This window comes from Leucoraja erinacea, chromosome 3, assembly GCF_028641065.1.
Source record: "Leucoraja erinacea ecotype New England chromosome 3, Leri_hhj_1, whole genome shotgun sequence".
NCBI lineage: Eukaryota > Metazoa > Chordata > Chondrichthyes > Rajiformes > Rajidae > Leucoraja > Leucoraja erinaceus.
In genome coordinates this window covers 49,270,219-49,296,494 of record NC_073379.1, presented here as the reverse complement: position 1 = coordinate 49,296,494, position 26,276 = coordinate 49,270,219, and the positions used below count along the sequence as shown (strand labels likewise).

Below are 26,276 nucleotides of genomic sequence, written 5' to 3'. Positions count from 1 at the left end.
CAGAACGCAACTTGCACATTTATCAATGTTCATGAATGATTGTGAATTTCTAGTAATTTAGAATTTTGAACATGTACAAAAAAAAATCTTAACATTAAAGTAGCAAACCAGAATTGGAGTGAGACTAAGTTTGAACAATGAATCTTAGGTATCCTAGAAAGAAATGATCTGCAACTAGCTTTATTTGAATTCGCAAATGGGACAATCACAAATCAATGTTCTGTCTGGTGAGATTCATATGTTGAGACAAAATCATGAAAGAACAAATATTAAATGTGAGGTCGGTTTACTATGAGGATTTACTTACTAAAATTGATCCTACATATTCAGTCTAGGTTATGCTTGCTATTGCATATCTCTATTTCAATCAATTTATCTTTCATCCTTTAAAACTTTAAGTTATGCACAAAAGGCAGGAAGAAGGTAAAAGATATTCGCCTTCCATCACAATGGGGAGCGCGAGGTTACCGAAAGCAAGATGGATGCTGCCTGCGCTGGTGGGGACTCAGAGGGATTGCCGTGAGTGCGGTGGTCTCGGTGTTTGCGGGGACGTCGCGCCACTGGAGTGTCCTGTAGTCTGGTGCGAGTGCGGGCGGCTTTCTGACTGTTCAGGCAGACAGGGACTGCAGGGAGAGCGACAGGCGATCAGTGCAACTCTGGTCACATCACGGTGAAGAGCGTGTGTGTGGACCGGACATTGGACTGATGGCTGGGGTTCTCTGATTTTGCTATATTTAATATTGTGTCTTGTTGCATTTTTGGTGTGACTATGGTAAATAAAATGTTATTGTACCTTAGGGTACACGTGACAATGAAGGACTGTTGAACTATTGAACTAATAAATAAATTATTAGAAAAATAAATTACAAAAGTGGAAGCAACTAGAGACGGTGTAGTTCTGATAGTTAGTAGCTCTGCTTTAGGACCTTTGATCTAATAAAGAGCCTCGAGCGATCCTTACTTTATGGCCTTTCAAGAAAATCACAAATTCTGTGATTTCAGGATAAAATCTCCCTTTGTGAGCACTTCAAATTGTGCTTATTGTAAGCATCAAATTTGCCCAATGCAAATGTGCACCAGCTATGATGGATTGTTTGAAGAGAAATGTCAATTTCGTAATGTATTGCGCTCTATGAATACCTCATGTTAAAGTAGCAGATTGGCATGAATTTGCACCTGCACAGAACATGACAGATTCAAAGGGAAAAGCCTCAAATGAAGATTGCAAATACAGAATAAATGAATAAAGATTAACAATTCCCCTGTAATTGGAACTTCTACAGCATTTGTCATAAACGTTTCTATTATCAGAGATCTGCAACATGTTTTTTTTAATGTCCGCTGTCTGGTTCAGAATCAACAATTATTCCCTTTAAACAATCGATTATAGCCTTTAATTTGGCAATAGGTGATACTAAAGGGCCTGTCCCACTAATGTAACTTTTCAGCGACTGTCTTCGAACTTCAAGCTTGAGGGCACTCGCCTGAAAAACCTCGAGCTGGATCGACCGTCAGCTATGAAACCGCAAGCCAGGTCGACCGACCGCACACACACAAACACATCGCAAAGGCAGGGGCCAGGGAAAGCAGGGGAGCTCTGTCTGAAATTCACACCCGCGATGAACAGGAAGGGAAAAGAAGGCTGGCACAGTTACGGTAAGTCCTTTAGAGAGTGCGGAGAGGGGGGGGGGGGGGGGGGGAGACACTTTTAAGAAGCCAGACAGCTTTTACTAAAGTTTAGCGGGCATTTAACATTACCAGTCGGTTTACTTAACCTTTTTTTTCTCAACGAGCTTTACCTTCGACTACCTTCGATTACCTTAGACTACCTACGATAGCATTACGACCTACTACCACCTACCTCGACTAAACCTACGAGTAAAAGAATGTTGATTTTTTCCATGGTGACCTTTTTTTGCTCGCGGACATTTTTCAGCATGTTGAAAAAAACACCGCGATCTAGCTGAGGCCTCGAGTACGCGGGGACTACTCTCGAGCATGAAGGAGAATTTCAAAGACCTCCTAGGACCTCGTGTCGACCATGTCGCGAGTATGAGTCGAGGGCAAACTCTTCTAAACTCGCGAATAAGGAGTAAGCCATTTAGAACGGAGACGAGGAAACACTTTTTCTCACAGAGAGTGGTGAGTCTGTGGAATTCCCTGCCTCAGAGGGCGGTGGAGGCAGGTTCTCTGGATGCTTTCAAGAGAGAGCTAGATAGGGCTCTTAAAAATAGCAGTCAGGGGATATGGGGAGAAGGCAGGAACAGGGTACTGATTGGAGATGATCAGCCATGGTCACATTGAATGGTGGTGCTGGCTCGAAGGGCCGAATGGCCTACTCCTGAATCTATTGTCCATTGAATTAGGTCGCCGCAGTGGGACAGGCCTTTAAAGGTGCCCCAGCCTCAAAACCCTACGAATGAATTTCTGGGCCAGAAAGATGCAAAAGGAGATCAATGTCAATACTACCTGATAATGTGTACTGTGAGGTGAAATAAAGACGTTTGATACTGCATCTTTGTGATCCTAGTATCAAACTTGCTGCAACAAAATTTCTAGGTTATGTTGTCATCGTCAATTTTACTTTGAACAATGCAGGAAAGATTGCCGTCTTTTGTTAGTTACACAATTATAAATTGATTCTAATGGACACTGAAGACTGCATGCAATCGACTTACAAACATGAAATTTGAATTACATAATTATAGATTAACCCTTATTAATCCATGCCACTTATAATCTCCACTACACATATGTGCATGCCACCCATTACAGGTGCACAACCTTTTATCCGGTGTTCCAGAAACCGAAAAGCTCCGAAAACCGGCCATTTTTTCCAGATGTCGTCTGCGCACCAAAGCTCGCGTTTGGCGCCAAACTTGACCCAAAACGACCCACGGTCAACCCAGGTCTGTACTACTGTAGCGGCTGCCTCCTCCCTGGAGACCGGGAGACGCTTAAACATCTGTAAATCATTGCTTAAATGTTAGTCAGTTAGTTTGGAGGGCTTTTATGTGAAGGGGGGTGAAGGGGTAAACTTTAATTCTTAGTCCCCTACCTGGTCGGAGAGGCGGGGAGCGGTCAGTGCCTTACCGGTTCGCCGTGCAGTAAGCTCCGCAGCGCTGTGGCCGGTGGGGCTGTGGGCGGCGCTGGTTGTAGCTCCGACCCCGGCAACTCTACCCCTGGCTGCGAGGCGCTCCAAATCCAGCGCCGCCCGCGGCCTGACGCCCCAGCTCCGCAAATGTCGGGAGTCGGCTGCGTCGCAGCGGCAAGCTCCGGAGCGCTGTGGCCGCCGACACGCAACATCGCGGAGCGTCGCTGGATTTGGAGCCGCGCAGCCAGGGGTAGAGTTGCCGGGGTTGGAGCTCCAACCGGCGTTTCCCGCGGCCGGACGGAGCCCCCAGCTCCGCGGTTCCAAATCCAGCGACGCACGGCGACCCGGTAAGGCATTGCCCACTCCCCGCTGGTATCCCAGCGCTGCGATGCCGCCGACTCCCGACATTCCCGGAGCTGGGACGTCCGGCCGCGGGCCGCGCTGGATTTGGAGCGCCTCGCAGCCAGGGGTAGAGTTGCCGGGGTCGGAGCTACAACCAGCGCCGCCCGCGGCCGGACGGAGCCCCCAGCTCCGCGAGGTTGGGAGTCGCCGACCAGGTAGGTAGGGGACTAAGAATTAAAGTTTCCCCCTTCACCCCGACTCCACCACCACCACATAAAATCCCTCCAAACTAACTAACTAACATTTATGCAATGATTCTCCCGGTCACCCGGGAGGAGGCAGCAGCTCCAGACTTTTCAAGCCGCCCGCGCTACCTACCTAATCTACGCTAAAAATCTTCCATTCTGAAATCCGAAAATGTCCGAAATCCGACAAGTGTCTGGTCCCAAGGCTTTCGGATAAAAGGTTGTGCACCTGTACATGGTAATATGGTATACACATCTTTACACTAGCAAGGTCAGCCGGCTCTCACAAGCCACGCCAAGCTGGAAGTGAATGGCTGGTAGTTTAAATGTTCCCGATTGCTTATGGAATAAAGATTGATCTTTCACTATGTGTGTTGTGGATCATTCACAAACAATAAATAAAAAACAAATTGATATTACTTCTCAGAAATGAGTAAAAATGAAAATGAATGTGTCAAAAGGGCAACCGCACAGAAGAAAATCCCAAATCATTTGTTTTACTTTACAGCATTACATTTTGTGCAAAAATACATAATTATTATTCTGCACAATGGCTAATGAGGTTTAATGCAGATAAGTGCAAGGTGTTGTGTTTCGGGATGTCATATATAGACGTTGGGACGTTAACGGCCCTCCATAAAGTTTGGGACAACGACCCACCATTTATTTATTTGCCTCTGTCCTCCACAATTTGAGATTTGTAATAGAAAAAAAAAAATCACACATGGCTAAGGTGCACGTTGTCAGATTTTAATAATGGCCATTTTTATTCACTTTGGTTTCATCATGCAGAAATTACAGCTGTCTTCAACGGTGGATGCGATCTCGCTGGCTCTCCACTCCACTCTGGACCACTCGGACAACAAAAACTCCTATGTCAGGCTGTTATTCATTAATTACAGCTCTGCATTTAATACAATCATCCCCTCCAAGCTGGTTACCAAACTCGCAGAACTGGGTCCCTGCGCATCCCTCTGCAATTGGATCCTCGACTTCCTCATTCACAGACCACAGTCAGTTTGTATTGGTGGAAATGTGTCAGCCTCAATAACAATCAGCACGAGAGCACCTCCAGGCTGCTTGCTTAGCCCCCTGCTGTACTCACTCTATACTCATGATTGCCGGTCATAGTGCGAACTCCATCATCATGTTCGCTGTCGATACCACTGTTGTGGGACATATCACTGATGGGGACGAGTCAGAGTACAGAAGTGAGATCGATCGATTGACCAAATGATGCCAGCACAATAACCTGGCCCTCAACACCAGCAAAACAAAGGAACTGATTGCGGACTTTGGAAGGGGTAGGATGGGGACCCACAGTCCCATTTCTATCAACGGGTCAATGGTGGAAAGGGTCAAGAGCTTCAAATTCCTGGGCGTGCATATCTCTGAAGATCTTTCCTGGTCCGAGAACACTGGTACAATCATAAAGGTGCGCCTCTACTTCCTGAGAAGATTACAGAGAGTCGTTATGTCAAGGAGGACTCTCTCTAACTTCTACAGGTGCACAGTAGAGAGCATGTTGACCGGTTGACTCGTGCCTCAATCAGGCTATTAAACTCGGCTCAGACAAAACTATGAACATTAATAGCCCATAATCTGTTTATTTGCACTTGAGCAGTTTATTTATTCATGTGTGTGTATACATTTATACATTTATTTGGACACACTGATCTGTTTTGTATTCGTGCCTACTCTGTTCTGGTGTACTAAAGCAAAGCAAGAATTTCATTGTCCTATCAGGGACACATGACAATAAACTCTCTTGAACTCTTGAATTTGAACTCTTGAACAATTTGAGATATGTAATTAAAAAAATCACATGTGGTTAAAGCGCACATTGCAGATTTTATTAAAGGGTATTTCTATGCATTTTAGTTTCACCATGTAGAAATTACAGCGGTGTTTATACATAGCACCCCCCATTTCAGGGCACCATAATGTTTGGGACACATGGTTTCACAGGCGTTTGTAATTGCTCAGGTAAAAGAGAGCTCTCAGCACCTACTCTTTCCTCTAGTCTTTCCATCACCTTTGGAAACTTTTATTACTGTTTATCAACGAGGACCAAAGTTGTGCCAATGAAAGTCAAAGAAGCCATTATTAGACTTAGAAACAAGAATAAAACTGTTAGAGACATCAGCTAAACCTTAGGCTTACCAAAATCAACTGCTTGGAACATCATTGAGAAGAAAGAGAGCACTGGTGAGCTTACTAATCGCAAAGGGACTGGCAGTTGATCTGTTGTGGCGGTAAGCAAACTGCAGAGGGTCCAGGTTTTTGTCGAGGTGGGAGTTGATTAACGCCATGATCAACCTCTCAAAACACTTCATCACCACAGACGTTAGTGCCACTGGTCGATAGTCATTGAGGCACGTCACCTTGCTCTTCTTGGGCACCGGTATAATTGATGCCCTTTTAAAGCAGGTGGGACAATACACAATACAATTTATTTGTCACTTGAACCTCATAGAAGCTCAAATGAAATGTTGTTTCTGCAGTCATACACACAAGAAAAAAAGACCCAAGACACAACACAATTTACACAGACATCCATCACAGCGCATATCCTCCTCGCTGTGATGGAAGGCAAAAAAACGTATCTCTCCCCTGCACTCCCCATTCCCCTCCCGATGTCAGTCAAAAACCCCGGCGGGCGATGGCAATTGTTCCGCGGCCATTGACGCCGCGCCAGGTGATGCAAGGCCGCGTTCCGGGTCTTGTTGTTGGAGCCCCCGGCGGGCGCTAGCAAAGTCCCGCAGCCGTTGAAGCCGCGACGGGCGATGATGTAAGGCCCCGCTCCAGGTACTTCTCGACCCCACGACTCGGGCGGGTGAAGTCTCCGTTGTGGAAGCCCCGAAAAGCGGTCTCCCACCAGGGACCCACGGGCTCCCAGTGTCACTGTCCATCGGACCTGCGGTAAGCCTCCGAATCCACGGGGTCGGGTCGCAGCAGCGCGCCACCACCGCTCCACCCGCTCCGAACTCGGCCAGCTCTACGATGGTGAATAGGTCCGCAGCTCCGCGACTGGAGCCCCAGGTCGTTCCTGCCGGAGGCCGCTCCACGTTGCAGCCCCAATGACAACCCGACAGGGAAAAGGTCGGGTTCTCCGTGCAGGGGAAAGATTTTAAAAGTTTTCCCCAACCTCCCCCCCCCCACACACACACACACACCCCATAAAAATAAAATAAAAACTACATTAAAACGGGACAAAAAATAACAAAAAGAAAGACGGACTGCAGAGGCCGCTGCGACGCGAGTCTCAGAAGTGAGAGGTTGAAAATGTCCGTAAATACTCCAGCCAGTTGGTCCACACATTTAGAACACGACCGGGTATACCATCAGGTCCAGACGCTTTTCGAGGGTTCACCCCTCTGAAGGATTTTCTGACGTCGGCCTCTGAAACTGTGACTGAAATACCATCACAGCGAATGGGGGCTTGAGAAGGCACATCAGTGTTCTCCCCCATAAAACGCATTGAGCTCGCCAGGGAGTGATGTTTCGCCGACATTCTAGCTGCCTCCTGATCTCGCCTTGTAGGTGATTGCATTCAAGCCCTGCCACAGCTGCCGAACAACTGTCTCATCCTCCAGTTTGGAGCAGGAGTCCCTTTGGGCCTTTTTGATGGCCTTACCAAGGTCGTATCTGGACTTCTTGTAGACCACTGCTTCATCAGACATAAATGCCCGGTGTCTGGTCTTCGGAAGAGTGCGGATCTCATAGTTCATTGTCGAGTACAGAATCAAATAAATAAATGATGGGTCTTTGTGCCAAACATTATGGAGAACATTGTATGTTACAGTTGTACAAGACGTAGTGAGGCCACACATGGAGTACTGCGTTCAGTTAGTCACGCTGCTGTAGGAAGGATGTCATTCGGCTAGAAAGAGTTTCTAGTAGTGAAGATTTAAGAGAATGCCACCAGAACTTAAGGGGCCGAACTCCAGGTACTTTATTCCTCGTAGCACAGGAGGCAGAGGGCTGATCTTATACAGGTGTATGAAATAGTGAGAAGAGACAGGGTGAATGCACAAGTGTTTTTTTTTAATCCAGGGGACAGGAATCAAAAATAAGAGGACATATGTTTATAGTGAGAGGGCCAAGATTTAATGCGAACTTGAGGCAGATATTATCGCAGCATTTAAAAGACACTTGGACAGGTAGATGGATAGGAAACGTTTAGGGGGATATAGGCCAAACGCAGTAAAAGGGGCTAGTTTACATGGGGCATCATGGTCGGCATAGACGAATTGTGCCGAAGGGCCTGTTTCATAGAAACATAGAAAATAGGTGCAGGAGTAGGCCATTCGGCCCTTCGAGCCTGCACCGCCATTCAATACGATCATGGCTGATCATCCAACTCAGTATCCTGTACCTGCTTTCTCTCCATACCCCCTGATCCCTTTAGCCACAAGGGCCACATCTAACTCTCTCTTAAATATAGCCAATGAACTGGCCTCAACTACATTCTGTGGCAGAGAATTCCAGAGATTCACCACTCTGTGTACATATTTTTTTTCCCATCTCAGTCGTAAAAGATTTCCCCTTTAATCCTGAATCAATGAGAATCCTATGATATGGCAGAAATCCCCATGATCTGGGAATCTGTACAAGCCGCTAGGTCATTTGCACCATCCATTATTAGTCTTAGAAATAGTTTCCCGAAGCTGCTCTACTTGCTTTCTAATTGCCAATTAATTTCACTGGAAAAAGTTGGCAAAGCTGCTAAATAGCACAAGCATTTATTTCATGAGATTTATTATCCTGAACCACTAATCAACCTGCATATTCCAGACTCTCGCTAAACGCACATGGTTTTTATTTAAAGAAAGTCTTTTTTTTTTTGCTAACAATCAAATCGCGCTCTCTAATTCTTTTTTGACACCTGGTTTGAACCCAATTCACAGCATCAAGAGTTGTTCCCTTCGCAACCTTTAAAACTTAATTAACAAGATATAATGGGGTGCCATCTGAAGGTCTGGGTTTGCATCAAACTTACTGTTTTGCATTGCCAACAATTTATAGGGCAAAATCTTTTGCACTGAAAGGTAATGGGAGAGTGTAGGTTATTCGAACATGCCAGCTGATACTCAGTTCCTGCAAAGTCTAGGTTAGTATTCAATTTCTAGAGAATCCTTTAAAGCCAGACCTCATGCCTACAGTATATCGAAAACAATGAAAGAACCAAGATTTAAAAAGTCCAGGTGGAAAATGGCTGGAGCAAAAAGGTAACAGACCTGAAATATTAACACTTTCTCTCTCCATAGACCCGCAAAGTATTTCCTGCAAACAGGACACAAACTGCTGGGATAGCTCAGGCAGCATCGCTGGACAACATGGATTGGTGACGTTTTAAGTCAGGACCCTTCTTCAGACTAAAGCATTTCCAGCATTTTGTTTCTCTTTGTGAAAATAGTCGATCCTTCTTCCCCTCAACTGAAACGTATAGCACTTAAAGTTTTTAAGCAAATATAATTTCACAATAATAATTATTATTTGGATAGTGTTGTTGTGATTACTCAATTTTTGATTAGTCTTTATACACATTTGAAGGAGTTTTTTTTTGGTTTTAGCGCATGAAAGAATTACAAAAGCTTTTCTTAAGCTTACTGGACATCTGTTAATCAAACTAAATCTGCTAATAGTAGTGGAATTCTCTTAAAACATCCTACCAGTTAATATATAGCCTCATAGCATTATTGTTGCAATTTTTAATACTACATATATTTATGTAGTTGAGGAACCAAACAACTTTTATTATTGGTCATAATATTTCAGAGATGTCTATAGTTAGCAGATCTAGAACACGCAGCTTCATACAATTAATTTACATCCCTAGATAGCTAAAAGATAGAGATATGTTGGTACATTGTAACACCAATTTAAATTAATAGTGCCTTATTTTACAAGTTAAAAAACTCAAATGTTATTAAAAACATACTTCTTCCCCTTTTGATTGCAAAGTTGTATCTGATGTATTTACTCAATTTTGCTCTATTACTATAACTGTACAAGATTTCTATGGCTTTTGGCAGCGAACACCATAGGGACAAACGATGCAATTCATGAGCAACAGTCAGGAATAAATGTAAACTTATTTTTAGGCAAGAACCGATGGGCCGTATGGCCTAATTCAACTCCAATAACTTGTGAACCCCAGTGTGAAGTTGGGAAAAGAGCACCAAGATAAGAATTACATTTTACAGTATAAGTATTGTTATATAATTTATAAGATATGGCGTTCATAAAGACCACCAGAAGATGCATGAGCAAAACACAAACTGCCAGAGGAACTCAGGTGGTCAGGCAACATTCGTGGAAGGAAATAAATTTGACAGTGATGTTTTAGGTCAGGATTCTTCTTCATAGGAAGTCTGAAGAAGCGTCCTGACCTGAAACATCGACTGTTCATTTCTTATGAACTTACGAAAAGGGAGGCAAAAAGTCTCAATATAATTAAATGTACTTAGAAGAGCTGTAACCAAGAAAGCTATAGGTCATGATCATAAGCTTGGAAGAGGGATTTAGACTGAACAATGCTTTTAACATTACCACAGATATGACTATTGAGATATGCCGTAATTTTCTACGACCATATCAACTCTAAGAAGAAGCTTAACTGTAAGGAACTCCAAGTTTCTTTTTTTTTGTGTCGACTATATTAGGGTTCAATGGAGCTTTAGAAGCCATGAAAAAGCCTAGATTGGACATGAACAAAATCTAATTGAAGTAAGCACTCCTTTCGAGCTGTACTTCAGCACGTGGCAAAAACGTCAACCAACCTTATTAACACATTGGACACAAAATGCTGGAGTAATTCGACATGACAGGCAATATCTCTGGAGAGAAGGAATTGGCAATGATTCAGGTCAAGATCACTCTTCAGACAGAGTCAGGGGAGAGAGAAACTAGAGATATGAAAGGGTACAAAGAGCATGTAAGGTGTGAAAAGGACAGATCAAAGCAGACAACAATCAAGGAAATGTACGAAGGTTCTTTATTGGCTGAGGGGAAATTGTCAACGAGGTATACAAATAGTAAAATTAATCAGGAGGACAGTGAAACTAGTAGGAGACCTGGGGTGGGGGAGGGACAGAGAGAGGGGGAAAGCAAGGGTTACTAGAAGTTAGAGAAATCAACATTCATACCGAAGATAGACACAGAATTTTGCAGTAACTCAGCGGGACTGGCAGCTTTGGAATGGGTGACATTTCTTCAGACTTTACTTTTTCATACCACTGAGTTTTAAGCTGCCCAAGCAAAATAGAAAAAAAAAATGAAATGATTCAATTTATTGTCATTGTCAGTGTACAGTACAGAGACAACGAAATGCATTTTTAGCATCTCCCTTGAAAGGGAGACACAGGGCGTCGCGGTGTGCCCGCGCCTGCCGCCGTAACATTCCATTACAGGCAAAGGTGGGTGAAGTGTCTTGCCCAAGGACACAACGACAGTATGCACTCCAAGCGGGATTTGAACCGGCTACCTTCCGGTCGCCAGCCGAACTCTTAGCCCATTGTGCTATCTGTCGTCCTGGTGCTGTTCCTCCAATTTACATTTGACAATGGATGAGGCCCAGGACAGAAAGGTCAGAATGGGAATAGGAGGGAGAGTTAAAATGTTTAGGAACCAGGAGATCGCATAGGTCCAGGCGGACTGAACGATTCGGACCTTACTGTACTTTATCTTGCACAAAATGTTATTCCCTTTATCATGCATTTGTACAGTGTGAATGGATCAACTGTAATCATGTAGTCTTTCCGCTGACTGGTAAGCATGCAACAAAAAGCTTTTCACTGTACCTCGGTACACGTTGACGATAAACTAAACTAAAGAAGACTAAAGAGTAGACTCGTTGGACCAAATGGATTAATTCTGCTCCTATATTTCATGGTCTTACAGCTGACACAAGAATGGAAGGGTTTCTTCGCTATCGTGCTGGATGAAGTGATTTCCATTACACAATGGCGCAAAGCCTTCAGTGGAGAGAAGGCATTGTAAGTCAAACGAAGGAGTTGTGAACGTGATGGGATAACTAACTGTAATAATAATAATAAATTTATTTGTATAGCACATTTAAAAACAACTCACGTTGACCAAAGTGCTTGACATCACTGCAGGTAATAATTTGATACATACAACGATAGGCAGACCTAACAATACATACATAAACTGTTTACAGCGCCCCCTCAGAGGGGCTCAAAAACACTAGGGAGTAGAAATAGGTTTTGAGTCGTGTCTTAAAGGAGTCGATGGTGGGGGCAGTTCTGATGAGGAGCGGGATGCTATCCACAGTCTAGGTGCTGCAACCGCAAAAGCGCGGTCACCCGAGCTTAAACCTACGCCGCGGGATAGTCAGTAACCTCAAGTCGGCTGACCAGAGTGACCTGGAGGTAGAATGGTATGTTAGAAGATTTTTGATATGGGGAGGGGGGGCAAGCCCGTTAAGGGCTTTGTATATGTATAAGAGGAGCTTGAAGCTGATTCTGTACCGTACTGGGAGCCAGTGGAGAGAGGCCAGGATCGGGGTGATGTGGTCCCTTTTACGGGTACCCGTCAGAAGTCTTGCTGTGGCATTTTGGACCAATTACAGGCGGGACAGGAATTATTGGCTGATGCCAGTGTATAGGGAGTTGCAATAGTCAAGGCGGGAGAAGATGAATGCGCGGATGATTTTTTCAAGGTCATCGAATTTGAGGAATTATTTGATTTTAGCTATGGTATGCAGCTGGAAGAAACCAGCTTTTACCACAAAATTGACTTGCTTGTCAAACTTTAATGCGCAGTCAAATATCACGGCAAGGTTTTTGAAGTTAAGTTGGAGGAAGTTCTGAGCCATCCAACATTTTAAGTCATTGAGGCAGTTCATGAGGCTGTTTAAATTAGACCGGTTGTTAGGTTCCAGGGGGAGATAGAGTTGTGTATCAACTGCTTAACAGTGGAAAGAAATGCCATGCCTTTGAATGACTTGGTCGAGGGGGAGCATGTACAGAGAGAAGAGAATGGGGCCAAGGATGGAGCCTTGTGGAACCCCGCAGAAAAGGCTAGCTGGGGAAGTGAAAGAATTGCCTACGTTAGTAGAGAAACTCCTATTTTTTAGGTAGGAAACGAACCAGCTCAGGGCAGTGCCATCAACACCAACCCCGTACTGGAGACGGTCAATTAGGATGGTATGGTACACTGTATCAAACGCTGTGCTGAGGTCGAGAAGGAGCAGGATTGCATAGTCGCCGTAGTCGATGGCGAGAAGGAGGTCGTTGTGTACCTTCAACAGGCAGACTCTGTGCAGTGGTGGGCCCTGGAACCTGATTGGAAACTTTCCAGGATGGAATTTTGATGTAGATAAGGCATTAGTTGGTCTAGAATTACCTTTTCAATTACTTTTGAGAGGAAAGGCAGTTTGGAAATAGGTCTGTAGTTACTACGCAAGGTGGGGGTCTAGATTAGGTTTTTTCAGGAGGGGCTGGACCACCGTTTGCTTGAAACAGGTTGGAACAGTGCCAGTGGCCAGAGAACTGTTGATGATAGAGAGGATACTGGGACCGACTATTGCAAAGACATCCTTCAGAAGGGCAGTGGGAACAACGTCAAGGGGGCAGGTTGCAGGTTTCATAGTGGAGTTAAGCTTTACAAGGGAGGATAGAGTAACGGGTTGGAAACAGTCTAATTTAGAAGAACAGACCAGAGACAGCTAGGTCACGGGTGGGAGGGGAAATATTCGTTCTAATGTTCTAAACTTTACTGGTGAAAAAAGTAGAGAATTCTTCGCACTTGGCAGGGGACCCAGCTAAGCTGGTACTGGGGGCGGGACATATGACAGAGGTAATAGTACTAAATAGGACCTTGGAATTTTGAGCATTTTTGGAAATAAGGTCGGTATTGTGTTCTCGCAGACTTTACTGCTTCCTGGTATTTGAGAAGATTGTTTCTCAGAAATTCGAAGGAAATTTGAAGCTTATCACATTTATACTTCCGTTCTGATTTTCTGCACTCTCTTCTTAGGGCTATGGTAATGTCATTGAGCCAAGGCCAACCTTTCGGCTTAGGCTTTTTCATTTTAAGAGGAGCAACAGAATCCAGGATGGAAGAGCAAGTGGCATTGAATTAAAAAATGAGATCGTCAGTGCTGAGAAGCCTTGATGGTGTAGATGTCAGGAGCAGCTATGAGAGCCTCAGAGAACTTACTGGCATTCAATGAGTTTATGTAGCGGGAGTAGCGAACAGGGAGATGAGATTTTGAGGGAGAGAAAGGCAGAGATGCATCAAATATAATTGCACTATGATCTGACAGACAAGCATCAATAACTTCTATATTACAAATTGAGAGAGCGGACGATAGCACCAGGTCCAGTGTATGGCCAAGCTTATGTGTGGGTCCAGTGGTAAGTAGAGTCAGATTGAAGGACTCAACCAGGTGCATAAATTCACTCACCAGAGGCTTAGTAGGACAGCAGACATGAATGTTAAAATCACCAAGAATCAAGACTCGGTCAAATTTGGGCAAAAGGCTAGAGATAAGATCAGCAACTTGGGTGATAAAGTCCTTATGCATGTTTGGTGGGCGATACACAAGAATAATTAAGAGGGGATAGATTAGACCTATTATAATTAGTTGCACTTTGAAACTGGAGAAATGATCAGCGTTCAGGAGGCGGCAGTTGAAATGTTTCTTAAACACAGTGGCTAGGCCCCCACCGCGTCCTGAGAGCTGAAACAGTTACAGTTATCAGGACAGAGTTCCACGAGTGGAGCAAGCTCACCAGAATGGATCATGATCATGTAGTGTGCGTACATTTACATGTGGTGCAGGTATTGCTGACTATTATATGGAAATAATATTCATATGTCTATCAATTGTGAGTTGGCCTGATTCTTGAGACTTTTCCGTCATTTGCTGGTTGAATTCACAAATGATTCTCAAGCACAATCTTTTGAAAGCCAAATTAAACACATCCAGATATTACTCTATCCTTGCAAAACGCCAACATTCCTTCCGACAATAAATATCAATACTCCTCCATGAGTTCAAATATCAATGAACTTCCAATATCATGCTACCTCTAACACATTAGCAACAGTCCCCCGCCTAAAAATATTCACAATTTTGGTACATGGAGGGATAGGTATCTCTGAATGGATTACAAAAATCAGTTCCCCAACATTTTTTTGCTGTGAGCTAGATGGTTCTATCATACACCTGCCTTCATGACTTACGTAGTCTACCAATGATGCAGTCGCGTGTTGGAAAATAATTCTGGATTGGCAATGAATCAGGAAATCCAAAGGACAGAAAATGAATTAAAATCATATCCTGTTGTCTGGGCTGCAAAAGGGAAGGAAAATGAAAGAATGCTACAGGTGATATAGCCTATGTGCTAATGTTTGGCTCATCGGGTTTAATGTCTGTAGAAGGACCATTTGCAAATCAAGGGCCTCTGAATATCCCACATTCACAGACTTCCCTCTTTCATGCTTTGTTTATTATAACATTTTAACACCACTGACATCCATGCGTAATAAAAAAATCTGTGCCTTTCAACATTGTGCACCTGTGCTTCAGGTCTTCCCACAAAAACCATGGTAACGTTCATTCACATCTTCCTGAGTTTGACAATTGCTTCTGTCCCAGTGCCTTTCTCTATGGCCTTTAAGCTCAAGTCATGGAAGTCCCAATTATGCCCTTGCATCCCCTGCTGGAGAAATTGTGCACTCCCATTGCAAATAATTCTCAGTGTGAAAAAGGATCCCCACATGAAATATCACCAGTCCATTTCCTCCACAGATGCAGCCTGACCTGCTGATTCCTGACCTGTTGATTTCCTCCAGCACTTTGTCTTTTGTTCATTAATTTTTCCTGATTGGATATCCGAGTCCCAAAAAAGCCACACATTTTCAAGATCCTCTCAATCATTTTTAATCTTTGAAAGGAATGCTTCCCCAACATTTCCTAAATTACAGCAGAAACTATACTTCAGTAGTCACCGTGTGTGTTGGTACAGACCAATAAACTATTTAAACGGATGTCAATTATTACCCAGACAATATAAAGCCAATCCCATAATGCCAGATTAATGTCTGTTCCCCTTCAAATCAATTGACCAGTATTGTAATTATTCTGCCCCTCAAAAATTCTTGAGGCTTTTCATCTTTCTATTCCTTTTAGTTTTAATCTTCAAAGCCTTCTCAAGCAAGTAACACAATCGTCTAGTCACCTGCCATCAACTTCTAATTCATTTTACTCCACAGACAAAGAGTGCAACATAAATGGAAATATTTATTTTACTGACATTTAAAAAATGCATCCTTAATGAGCAAAAATATAGTGCTTAATAGGAAGCAAGGTCAAACCATTCATTACAAATGTGGGAGCTTAATGATATGAAATACAAACCAGAACAGCTCTTTGGAAAGTACCTGCTGATTTAGTTTGAACATGATATTGAAAAAGTCAGCACTTTGAGCGTTTATTGTTTTCAGCTTCATCAAAATGACTTTAGCAGTATTAATACTTTGTAAAATGCTGAATTCACATCTCCACATCTAATATCAAAAGGAAAATTTAGCACAACCTAAGGACCACGGAACACCTGCTCTGTAAACTAACATCTGATATGCCTCATTTGACAACATTTAGTTGTCTACTCTTAGAAAAGCAGTCTACATGAACAGTTACCAAACTGACATTTAATTCTGAAGAAAGTGGCTTTAGTCATATTTAGTGTAACTTGTATTATTTATCAAGACAATGGCACCAATGTTGCAATCAACATATTATTACTTTAAATTAAACTATCTCAAGAAAGGTCTTGTACAAAACCTGAAAAATAATCCACTGATAATTGGTCACACAACCAGACAAACTCTTGGTTGCTTGTGGAAAGTCCAACTTAATTAAGTGATAAGAGAGCTTTAGCTCCCCTCAATTAACAGAGATCAACTGTCAAACATTAAATAAGGAGATACAAGCCAATTATGTTTGTGATCAATTGCAGAATGCTGATCAATTAAGTAATATCACTCATGCCATCCCAAGGCAAGCTTTGCGGGAAGTACGATTTTAAATATACAATTTTAAATATTCAACAGTCTTTCCTTGAAGTAATAAAGACATTAGCAGTCGAATGTTTATCCTCAGCAAGCTATACTATGCAAACAAATTTATCCAAAACATTCCAAAGGGAACAATATGCACAACTTAATTAGTGGCAGGTAAACAACAGTTATCCACCTCCAATCATGATGCTTCCAACTAGCACAGAAATTGCTGCTTAAAATATAATGACTTCTCCAGATCTTTCATGCTTCAAACAATGATTTTTATTTTTGGAATTGGAGTACTGGTGCCTTATATTTAATGTAGGAATTATTTTCAAGCATTAGTATTTTAAGCATTAGTAGCATACATTAATGCATTAGATTTCAGCATTTTAATGTATTAACAGCTGTCAATTTTGCCACCATTTAAATTGAATTTGAGGGCCAATGCTTTATCCCCCAGTTTTGTGACATGTGCGAAACAAAAGGCAGTTTATGGCAATTTTTCAAATACAAATATTTTAGACAGGAACTGAATTCAACATGTGCACTTAATCGTTTCACATGCAATACAAAACAAAAGAGACCACTAACCCGATTTGTGCTTTTTGTGTTTTGTTTTCTTCTTCATCAGTAGAGATTTTTTCTGGATTCCTGGCTTCCAAAGCTTCAGTGGATTGGGACATGCTCTATCTGGTCTTAACTGTGAAATCTTGTTCAATGTATCCTTCAATTTCTTTTTCTTCTTCTTCTTTTTCTTGACATGGAGCTTAACCATCTCAAGTTCCTCAATTTTTCCCATAAAATGCTTTGCAGAAATATTATTTATTTTACCAACCAGACAGCTTACATCCAAATTTTCACAATGACTTCCATTAATGAGCGTTTTACAACTTTTGATTGCTTTTTCAGTCAATGGCTTCACACCTTTCCTTAACTCAGGGTCATCTGTACAGAACTCTCCATTTTCCGATATTCTAATTTCTCCTGGGCTAAGAGGTTCCCCATAACCCACAACTTCGCCTGGGCTGGCAGGCTTGACTAAGTTTTCTTTACAGGAACCTACATTTTCTTTTTTCACTCCTGAAATTCTATGATTTTTACATTCACAATTGAAATGTATTTCTTCTTCACCTTGAGAAAGAAACTGGGAACTTGATTCCAGTTTCACATAAAAACCTTCCAGGTCATTGGAGTCAATTCCTTCAGTGGACTTTTTAGAATTGTGAGTTATTTTGTTAGTGGTTTCCTTTTTGTCACTTTTTGCTATTTCCTGGCTTTCCGATGAAAGCCTTTTTTTTGCCTCCTCCGACCTCTGCTGCAACATCCTGTGGATTTTGATTGGTGGAATAGGAAACTCAGGTGGTGGAAGAGGACATTGTTTATAAACCCGCAAGTCCGCGCCACAGAACTGTGGGAAATGGACATAGGCATTCTCATGAGAATCATATCCTAATACTACTTCCCTGCATTCATGGATAGGCTGCCCCAAAACTGCATCTTGGACCTCATTTTGAGTTTCATATACATAATCACTTAGGCCCTTCAGCAACCAAACTCGCTTATAGAATGCTATCTGATGGAAAGCTTTGATCTCTAAAGGGCTAGTCTCTCCCAGAACATGGAAAAACTGTGGACAAAGCCCCAGTTTTTCAGCCTGAAGATTGGGATTTTCTGCCTGGCCCACCACCATATACCAATGCTGCACTTTTCTTTTCAAAGCAGCCTCCCACATTCTGTATGGCAGAGGTGGCTTACGGTGTAAAGTTGCACGACGATGATGTGGGCTCAGTAAAGAAGTCATAATCTTAGCCAGAAACGTACTACACTTCGGCATTAGAAGGCAACGTTCAAGGTCAAAGTAGACAATTTCAGGCAAATTAAGAATCTGCTGAGCCAAACACAGAAAATGACCAACGGCAGGGATCTCCCAAAGGGTCTCCATGCGAGTAGGTTCAGCCTGGGCTCGTAGATTCTTTTCCCATTCTTCAATTTCTTTTTGGACAGCTTCTTCTGCCTCCTTCCTCTCCTGCTCACGTAATCTGGAGATGCAAGAGCTCAACATTAATCGAACAATAAAGATACTTTCAGTTATCTAAGATGCATTTTGTATAAAATCCTGGAAATGCACACCTCAGCAACTGAAAACATTTAACATCACATCAGTGATTCTTATATTAAAAAATCTACTCATATCTTTTATTTTCATATTATGATTGAACTGTGCGATACATTTCCAGAAGTTTAGGAATTTAGCAATAATATTTCAAAAAATTAATCTTGTACCTGGATCCAAAATACATTATACAACATAATATATAAATAAAATCAGTCTGTAAAAGGGTTCTGATCCGAAGTTTTGTCAGTCCATTTTCCTCCAGGGATGCTGTCTGACCCACTGAGTTCCTCCATCACTTTTGTATTTTGCTCAAGATTCCAACATCTGCAGTCTCTTGTGTTTCAATGTTAAATTAAATATTAGTAGGTTAACAGAGCCATGCAATTCATAGGTCTGTCAAGATAGTGGATTACCAGGTGGCCAAGTGGACAGAGAAAAAGATTCAATAAGTCTGAAGAAGGTTCTCGACATGAAATGTCACCTGTCCATGTTCTTCAGAAATGCTGTCTGACCTGCTGAGTTACACTAGCCATTTATGTACTTTAAAGTATAAAGTATAGTATCCTTTATTGTCATTCAAACTTTTAGTTTGAACGAAATTACGTACCTTGGAGTCATGACTGAGAATAAAATAACAGTACACACAATGAACACAGTCCACCATAGTGAGTCTACCAGGCACCTCACTGTGATGGAAGGCAAAAGTCTTAAAGTCCTCGTCTCTTCCTTCCTTGTTCTCCCTCTGCGTTGAGGCGAACCAGCTTTCGATGTTGGGCCCCCCGCCGGGTGATGGTAAGTCCCGAATCTGAGCTCCGCGAACAGGGGCGGCCCGGGGCAAACTCTGCGGCCCGGGCCAGACGAAGCAGCCACCCTCCAGTCCAGCGACTAAGCTGTTGTTACGGGGACTCTGGAGAATCGGTCACCAACTTGGGACCAGCAAGCTCCCGGTGTTGTCGTCCACTGGGCCCGCGGCCCGAGGCTCCGAAGTCAGGCCGCCGCCGCAGCAACTCCACAGCCCCGAAATCGGCCAGCTTCGCGATGGTGAGTCCTGGCTCTGCCTCCTGAACCTCGAGGTCAGCCCCAGTTGGAGGCCACCAGCTCTGCAATTAGGTCTCAGCGCAGACGGAGACGGAGATACGACAACCCCCCGAATGAAGAGACTAAAAAAAGTTTCTCCCGCCCCCCACATATACACAACTAAAAATAAACTAAAACATAGGTTCAACAAGACAAACGAAAACAAAAACAAACAAAAAAAAGAGAGACAGACTGCAGGCGATCTTCAGCTGCTTGGGCAGCGCCACCACTTCCGGAGTGGCACTTTAAAAGAGTCAAGTCATGCTCAAAGCATGACTTGACTCATAAATTTGCTGATGACACTGTGGTGGTGGGCCTGATCTCAGACAACGATGAGAAGGCCTACCGGGAGGAGGTGGCTGATCTAGCACTCTGGTGCCAGGATAACAGCCTCCTCTTGAACATCAAAAAAACGAAGGAGCTGATCATGGACTTTAGGAGGGCACATCATCCGAGGACGTACACTCCATTGAGGATAAATGGGGATCCTGTGGATAGGGTGAACTGTTTTAAATATCTGGGAGTCCACATCTCCAAGGATATGACATGGGCATCACAGGCCTCAGCACTCGTGAGTAAGGCAAGGCAGCGCCTTTACCACCTCGGGCAATTGAGGAAATTCAGAGCGTCTCCGAGGAACCTCTAGTGCTTCTACGCAGCGGTGGTGGAAAGCATCTTGTCCGGGAACATTACCATCTGGTTTGGGAATTGCACTGCCAAGGACAACAAGGTTCTGCAGAGAGTAGTGCGTTTGGCCGAACGCACTATGGGAACTTCACTTGCCCCCCTGCAGGAACTATACATCAGGAGGTGCAGCTCCAGAGCCAGCAATATCATGAGAGACCCCTTCCATCCCTGCAACGGACTGTTCCAGCTGCTACGGTCAGGCAAACGCCTCCGTTGCCATGCGGTGAGAACAGAGAGGTTGAGAAGGAGTTTCTTCCCAGAGGCCATTCGGACTGTAAACGCCTATCTCACCAGGGACTAACTCTACTGAACGTTTTTCCTTCCATTATTTATTATGTAAAGGTATATGTGTGTTATGATTGTGTTTATAGGTTGTTTGTCTTTTTGCACAAAAGTCTGCGAGCATTGCCACTTTCATTTCACTGCACATCTTGTATGTGTATGTGACAAATAAACATGACTTGACTTTTAAGTATAACATCCTCACCACCTTCTGGGAACCTCTAGCTCATGATCACTCAGTATGGGGAAGCAGCATTCAGGATGATATCATGAACCTAGAGTTCATCCATTTGGAGCAGATAGAAGCTCTGTTTAAGCACCATCCCAAGACTACTTCCACCATCCATCCATCCTATCAGTAACCTCATACCCTATCTCAGGAAGAGTCTGTAGTCCCTACAATGGTCACATTCATATCTCTCAAAAATGTAGAGGATGCAGATCATCTTTGATCCCAAGCAACTGCCTATAGAAAAGATAGACATATCTGCAGCTTATGTAGCAAGGTGTAGGCAGTGGGACGGGAACAATCAAATTCTTACATGCTGCAACTTTACAGGCACAATTAAATTCAACAAGCAAAAAAATATATTAACTGATCAGTTATTCCAGTTAAGCCAGACCATGAGCAAAGAGTAGGAGTAAACAGGTCCTTTCCACAATGGCAGGCAGTGACTAGTGGGGTACCGCAAGGCTCAGTGCTGGGACCTCAGCTATTTACAATATATATTAATGATTTGGATGAGGGAATTGAATGCAACATCTCCAAGTTTGATGATGACAAGAAGCTGGGGGGCAGTGTTAGCTGTGAGGAGGATGCTAGGAGGCTGCAAGGTGACTTGGATAGGCTGGGTGAGTGGGCAAATGTATGGCAGATGCAGTATAATGTGGATAAATGTGAGGTTATCCACTTTGGTGGCAAAAACAGGAAAACAGATTATTATTATCTAAATGGTGGCCAAATAGGAAAAGGGGAGATGCAACGAGACCTGGGTGTCATGGTACACCAGTCATTGAAAGTAGGCATGCAGGTGCAGCAGGCAGTGAAGAAAGGGAATGGTATGTTAGCATTCATAGCACAAGGATTTGAGTATAGGAGCAGGGAGGTTCTATAGCAGTTGCACAAGGTCTTGGTGGGACCACACCTGGAGTATTGCGTACAGTTTTGGTCTCCAAATCTGAGGAAGGACATTATTGCCATAGAGGGAGTGCAGAGAAGGTTCACCAGACTGATTCCTGGGATGTCAAGACTTTCATATGAAGAAAGACTGGATAGACTCGGCTTGTACTCGCTAGAATTTAGGAGATTGAGGGGGGATCTTATAGAAACTTACAAAATTCTTAAGGGGTTGGACAGGCTAGATGTAGGAAGATTGTTCCCGATGGGGAAGTCCAGGACAAGGGGTCACAGCTTAAGGAAAAGGGGGAAATCGTTTAAGACCGAGATGAGAAAAACATTTTTCACACAGAGAGTGGTGAATCTCTGGAACTCTCTGCCACAGAGGGTAGTTTCGGCCAGTTAATTGGCTATATTTAAGAGGGATTTAGATGTGGCCCTTGTGGCTAAGGGGATCAGTGGGTATGGAGAGAAGGCAGGTACGGGATACTGAGTTGGATGATCAGCCATGATCATATTGAATGGCGGTGCAGGCTCGAAGGGCCGATTGGCCTACTCCTGCACCTATTTTCTATGTATCTATGTATGATAGGGCAAGCTAAAATACATAGTGCAATTTTGGTAGTGCAAAATCCATAGTGGTTTGGTGCTGAATCAAATCAAATGTGAATAGTTTCATAGAATGACTTGGAGCTGCAACACATTATTCCATTGGGTATTGAAACTTTAGGAAAGACAAAGGTTTTGGAAAGGGTGCAGAAGCAATTAACAAAATTGACTCTTAGGATGAGGGACTGGCGGTGGAAAAGCTGGAGTCGTTCTCGCAGAGTAAAAGATTGCAGGGAAATCCAATGGAAATATTTAATCTTTGAAGGGTGTAGATAAAAGAAATAAACAGGAATAGTCGTTACTGGCAGAGGAAAAAGGATTGTAGTTCTCAATCGACAGGTTGTAGTTCTCAAAAGCACTACCAGCTGCAGTAGTCGAGGCAGACTTCATTGTAGTGCCTAAAAGAGAGCTGGATTATCACCCAAGGAAGAATTTGAAAGGATACAGGGAAACTGTGCTGGATTTGAACTAGGTAGACTGATCATGCAGAGAGTTTATTTAGACTCAATGGGTCAAACAGGTTTGCACCCAATATGAAATTGTGATTCTACGAAATTCATTCACTACTTGAATTGGATAGAGGGCTATGGGCTAAGAGATTATAGGCCCGGAGATGAGATTTATGGGCAAAATGAGATTGAGAAGAGAGAGGGGGAGAAGGGGAGAGGGAGAAAAATGGGGGATGTATCCCCCCTCTTTTTTTAGTTAGCTTATGGCCTGTATTATCCCCCAGTTTTTGGAGGTCGAGCAACAACAAAAAAACAATAATTGTGCCACCCTCACCCCCCGCTCGGCGGGTGATTCCCCCACTTTCAAAAACATTCCCCAGTCCATATAGTGAACCCTGTTTTCTAATATAATGTCTAATTACACAAAAGGGGGTCAATTTGATGCAGTTTTCTAATAAATAAAGAATGTCAAGTGTGAATTGAACAGAAGATTAAAATGAACGTAGACTACTTGAAACACATAAATATGAAATAGGAGACAAAATAAACAATAATTCAATCATTGAAGAAGGGATACAAAATGCTGGAGTAACTCAGCGGGACAGGCAGCATCTCTGGAGAGAAAGAATGGGTGACGTTTCAGATCGAGACCCTTCTTCAGACTGATGTCAGGGGGGCGGGCGGTACAGAGATACAGACTACAGAATGTAGTCGAAGACAGTAAGATAGGTGGGAGAACTGGGAAAGGGGAGGGGATGGAGAGAGAGAGGGAAAGCAAGGGCTACTTGAAGTTAGAGAAGTCAATGTTCATACCGCTGGGGTGTAAGCTACCCAAGCGAAATATGAGGTGCTGTTCCTCCAATTTGCGCTGGGCTTCACTCTAACAATGGAGGAGGCCCAGAACAGAAAGGTCAGATTGGGAATGGGAGGGGGAGTTAAAGTACTGAGCAACCGGGAGATCAGGTAGGTTAAGACGGACTGAGCGGAAGTGTTCAGTGAAACGATTGCCAAGCCTGTGCTTGTTCTCGCCGATATACAGGAGTTGACACCTGGAACAGCGGATACAGTAAATGAGGTTGGAGGAGGTACAAGTGAACCTCTGCCTCACCTGAAAAGACTGTTGGGATCCTTGGATGGAGTCGAGGGGGGAGGTAAAGGGCCAGGTGTTGCATCTCCTACGGTTACAAGGGGAAAGTACTTGGGAAGGGGATGGTTTGGGTGGGAAGGGACGAGTTGACCAGGGAGTTGTGGAGGGAACGATCTCCGCACAAAGTAGAAAGGGGTGGAGATGGGAAGATGTGGCCAGTAGTGGGTTCCCGTTGGAGATGGTGAAAATGACAGAGGATTATATGGCTGATGGGGTGGAAGCTGAGGACAAGGGGGACTCTGTCCTGGTTGCGAATGGGGGAAGGGGGAGCAAGAGCTGTGGGATATCGAGGATTCCCTAGTGAGAGCCTCATCTATAATGGAAGAGTAGAACCCCCGTTCACTAAAAAATTAGGGCATCTCAGATGACCTGGTATGGAAAACCTCATCCTGGGCGCAGATGCGCCGTAGACACCGGAATTGGGAGTAGGGGATAGAGTCTTTACAGGAAGCAGGGTGGGAAGAAGTGTAGTCTAGATAGCTATGGGAGTCAGTGAGTTTTTTGCTGAGTTTTTTGCTATGGGAGTCAGTAGGTTTGATGAAGTGATGTTAGGATTTGCTGCTTGCTGCATCTGAGGAAAATAATTCTATTTTACAAAACGTAATAAGTATTTGAAAAGGAATATAAAAGCACAGAAAAGAAAAAAAACTGAAACGCTAAGCTCTTGTTTACTTTGTTAGCGTCTGTGGAAGGGTGATGGATCAAATGACTTTCCCCTATATTGTTATTTCTAGGATTTTCCAGAACACAATTTTACTCTTGTTCAATTTGAAATACTGGTATAGTCCAGAATATTATCTCACCGTTTTTCTTCCCTTGCTCGCTGCTGTTCTTCTTGTCTCAAAGCTTGAATCATTATGGATTCAGTAACGCCTGTAGACATGCCCCCTAAGCTGCGTGGCATGGAACGTCGACGAGTGGCTCCTCGCTCCTCTTCTAAACCATAACGCCCTTTTGAGGTAACAGCGATGGTTGTCTTTTCTCTCAGTGGTCTTGAATGTGCAAAAGAAATAATAGTCAATTACATAAAAATAGGAATGAAAATTTGACTTAAAAAAGCTGAATAGGGGAACACGTGTTCCAACAAGAATTATTGATACCAAAATGCGGTATGGGTTGGGTGGGATCAAGTGACTTACCGCCTACTACATCAAAGCCTTACACAAATCAAAAATGTAATGAAATAATTTCCACTTACCTGGATGAGTATAACTCCATTATTTATCACACTAAGGCACCGTATTTTAAAAGTAGCCAACTTAATTGCATCAGGTACGCCACCCTTAGCATTAATGCCTCAAACTAAAATAGATCTTGCCTGTAATGTGTACCATCAACAAGTTGCCAATTTATGTCCTCCAGTCATGCTACCTGACACACTGAATTACTCTAGCGCTTTGTGTTTTAATCTACAAAATTCACTACGGCAACTCAGTAAAGATTCCTTTGACAGCATTTCCGAACCCCTGACTTCTACCGCCTCAAAAAATAACAAAGGCATTTTCCAGCTTCACTTATAGTGGTGCGCCAAGAGAAACACCATTTCCACAATATAAGCTTACTTCATAACGAGTTATAACAACCTGAACCCAATTAGTACTGGCTGGTAAATATTGCTAATGTTTAAAGAAATGAACTTGTTTATGCTTCATGTTTAAAGAAGCTAGTTGTTCATTTGGCAAATTACATTGCTTTCCACAAAATATGCAATCTTCCACCTGAGAAACTTAGACACGTACCATGGTATCCAATGGTGTGCAACATGTCAGGGTCTCACATTTGCATGGGTATTCATAGTAATTCGAGAGGCTTGCTCTAGGTCATAAGGTGAAACAGCACAGACACAGGCTCTTTGGTAACCCTTGCCCACACTCACCATTGTACTCATCTGCACTAATTCCATTTTCCTGCATTAGTCATAGTCAGGCAGTGTGGACACGTCCATCGGCCCAACACTCATGCTGACCAACATGCACCCATCCACACTTGTCCCACCTTCCCGTGCTTGGCTCATAACCCACTAAACCCATCATATAAATGTACCTGTCCAAATGTTCCAGATTCCATTCA

The 26,276-nt window shown here is 43.3% G+C and overlaps 1 protein-coding gene across 1 annotated transcript in view; it reads right to left on the bottom strand.

Moving 5' to 3' along the window:
* Positions 1–26,276, bottom strand: part of LOC129694101 (uncharacterized protein KIAA2026-like) — a 66,787-nt gene that overhangs the window by 21,205 nt on the left and 19,306 nt on the right. The window contains exons 2-3 of the mRNA XM_055630830.1: positions 25,010–25,198; positions 17,314–18,761 (exon numbers count right to left, since the gene is read on the bottom strand). Of these exons, the coding sequence (XP_055486805.1) occupies positions 17,314–18,761; positions 25,010–25,198 (1,637 nt within the window). The remainder of the gene's footprint in view (positions 1–17,313; positions 18,762–25,009; positions 25,199–26,276) is intronic.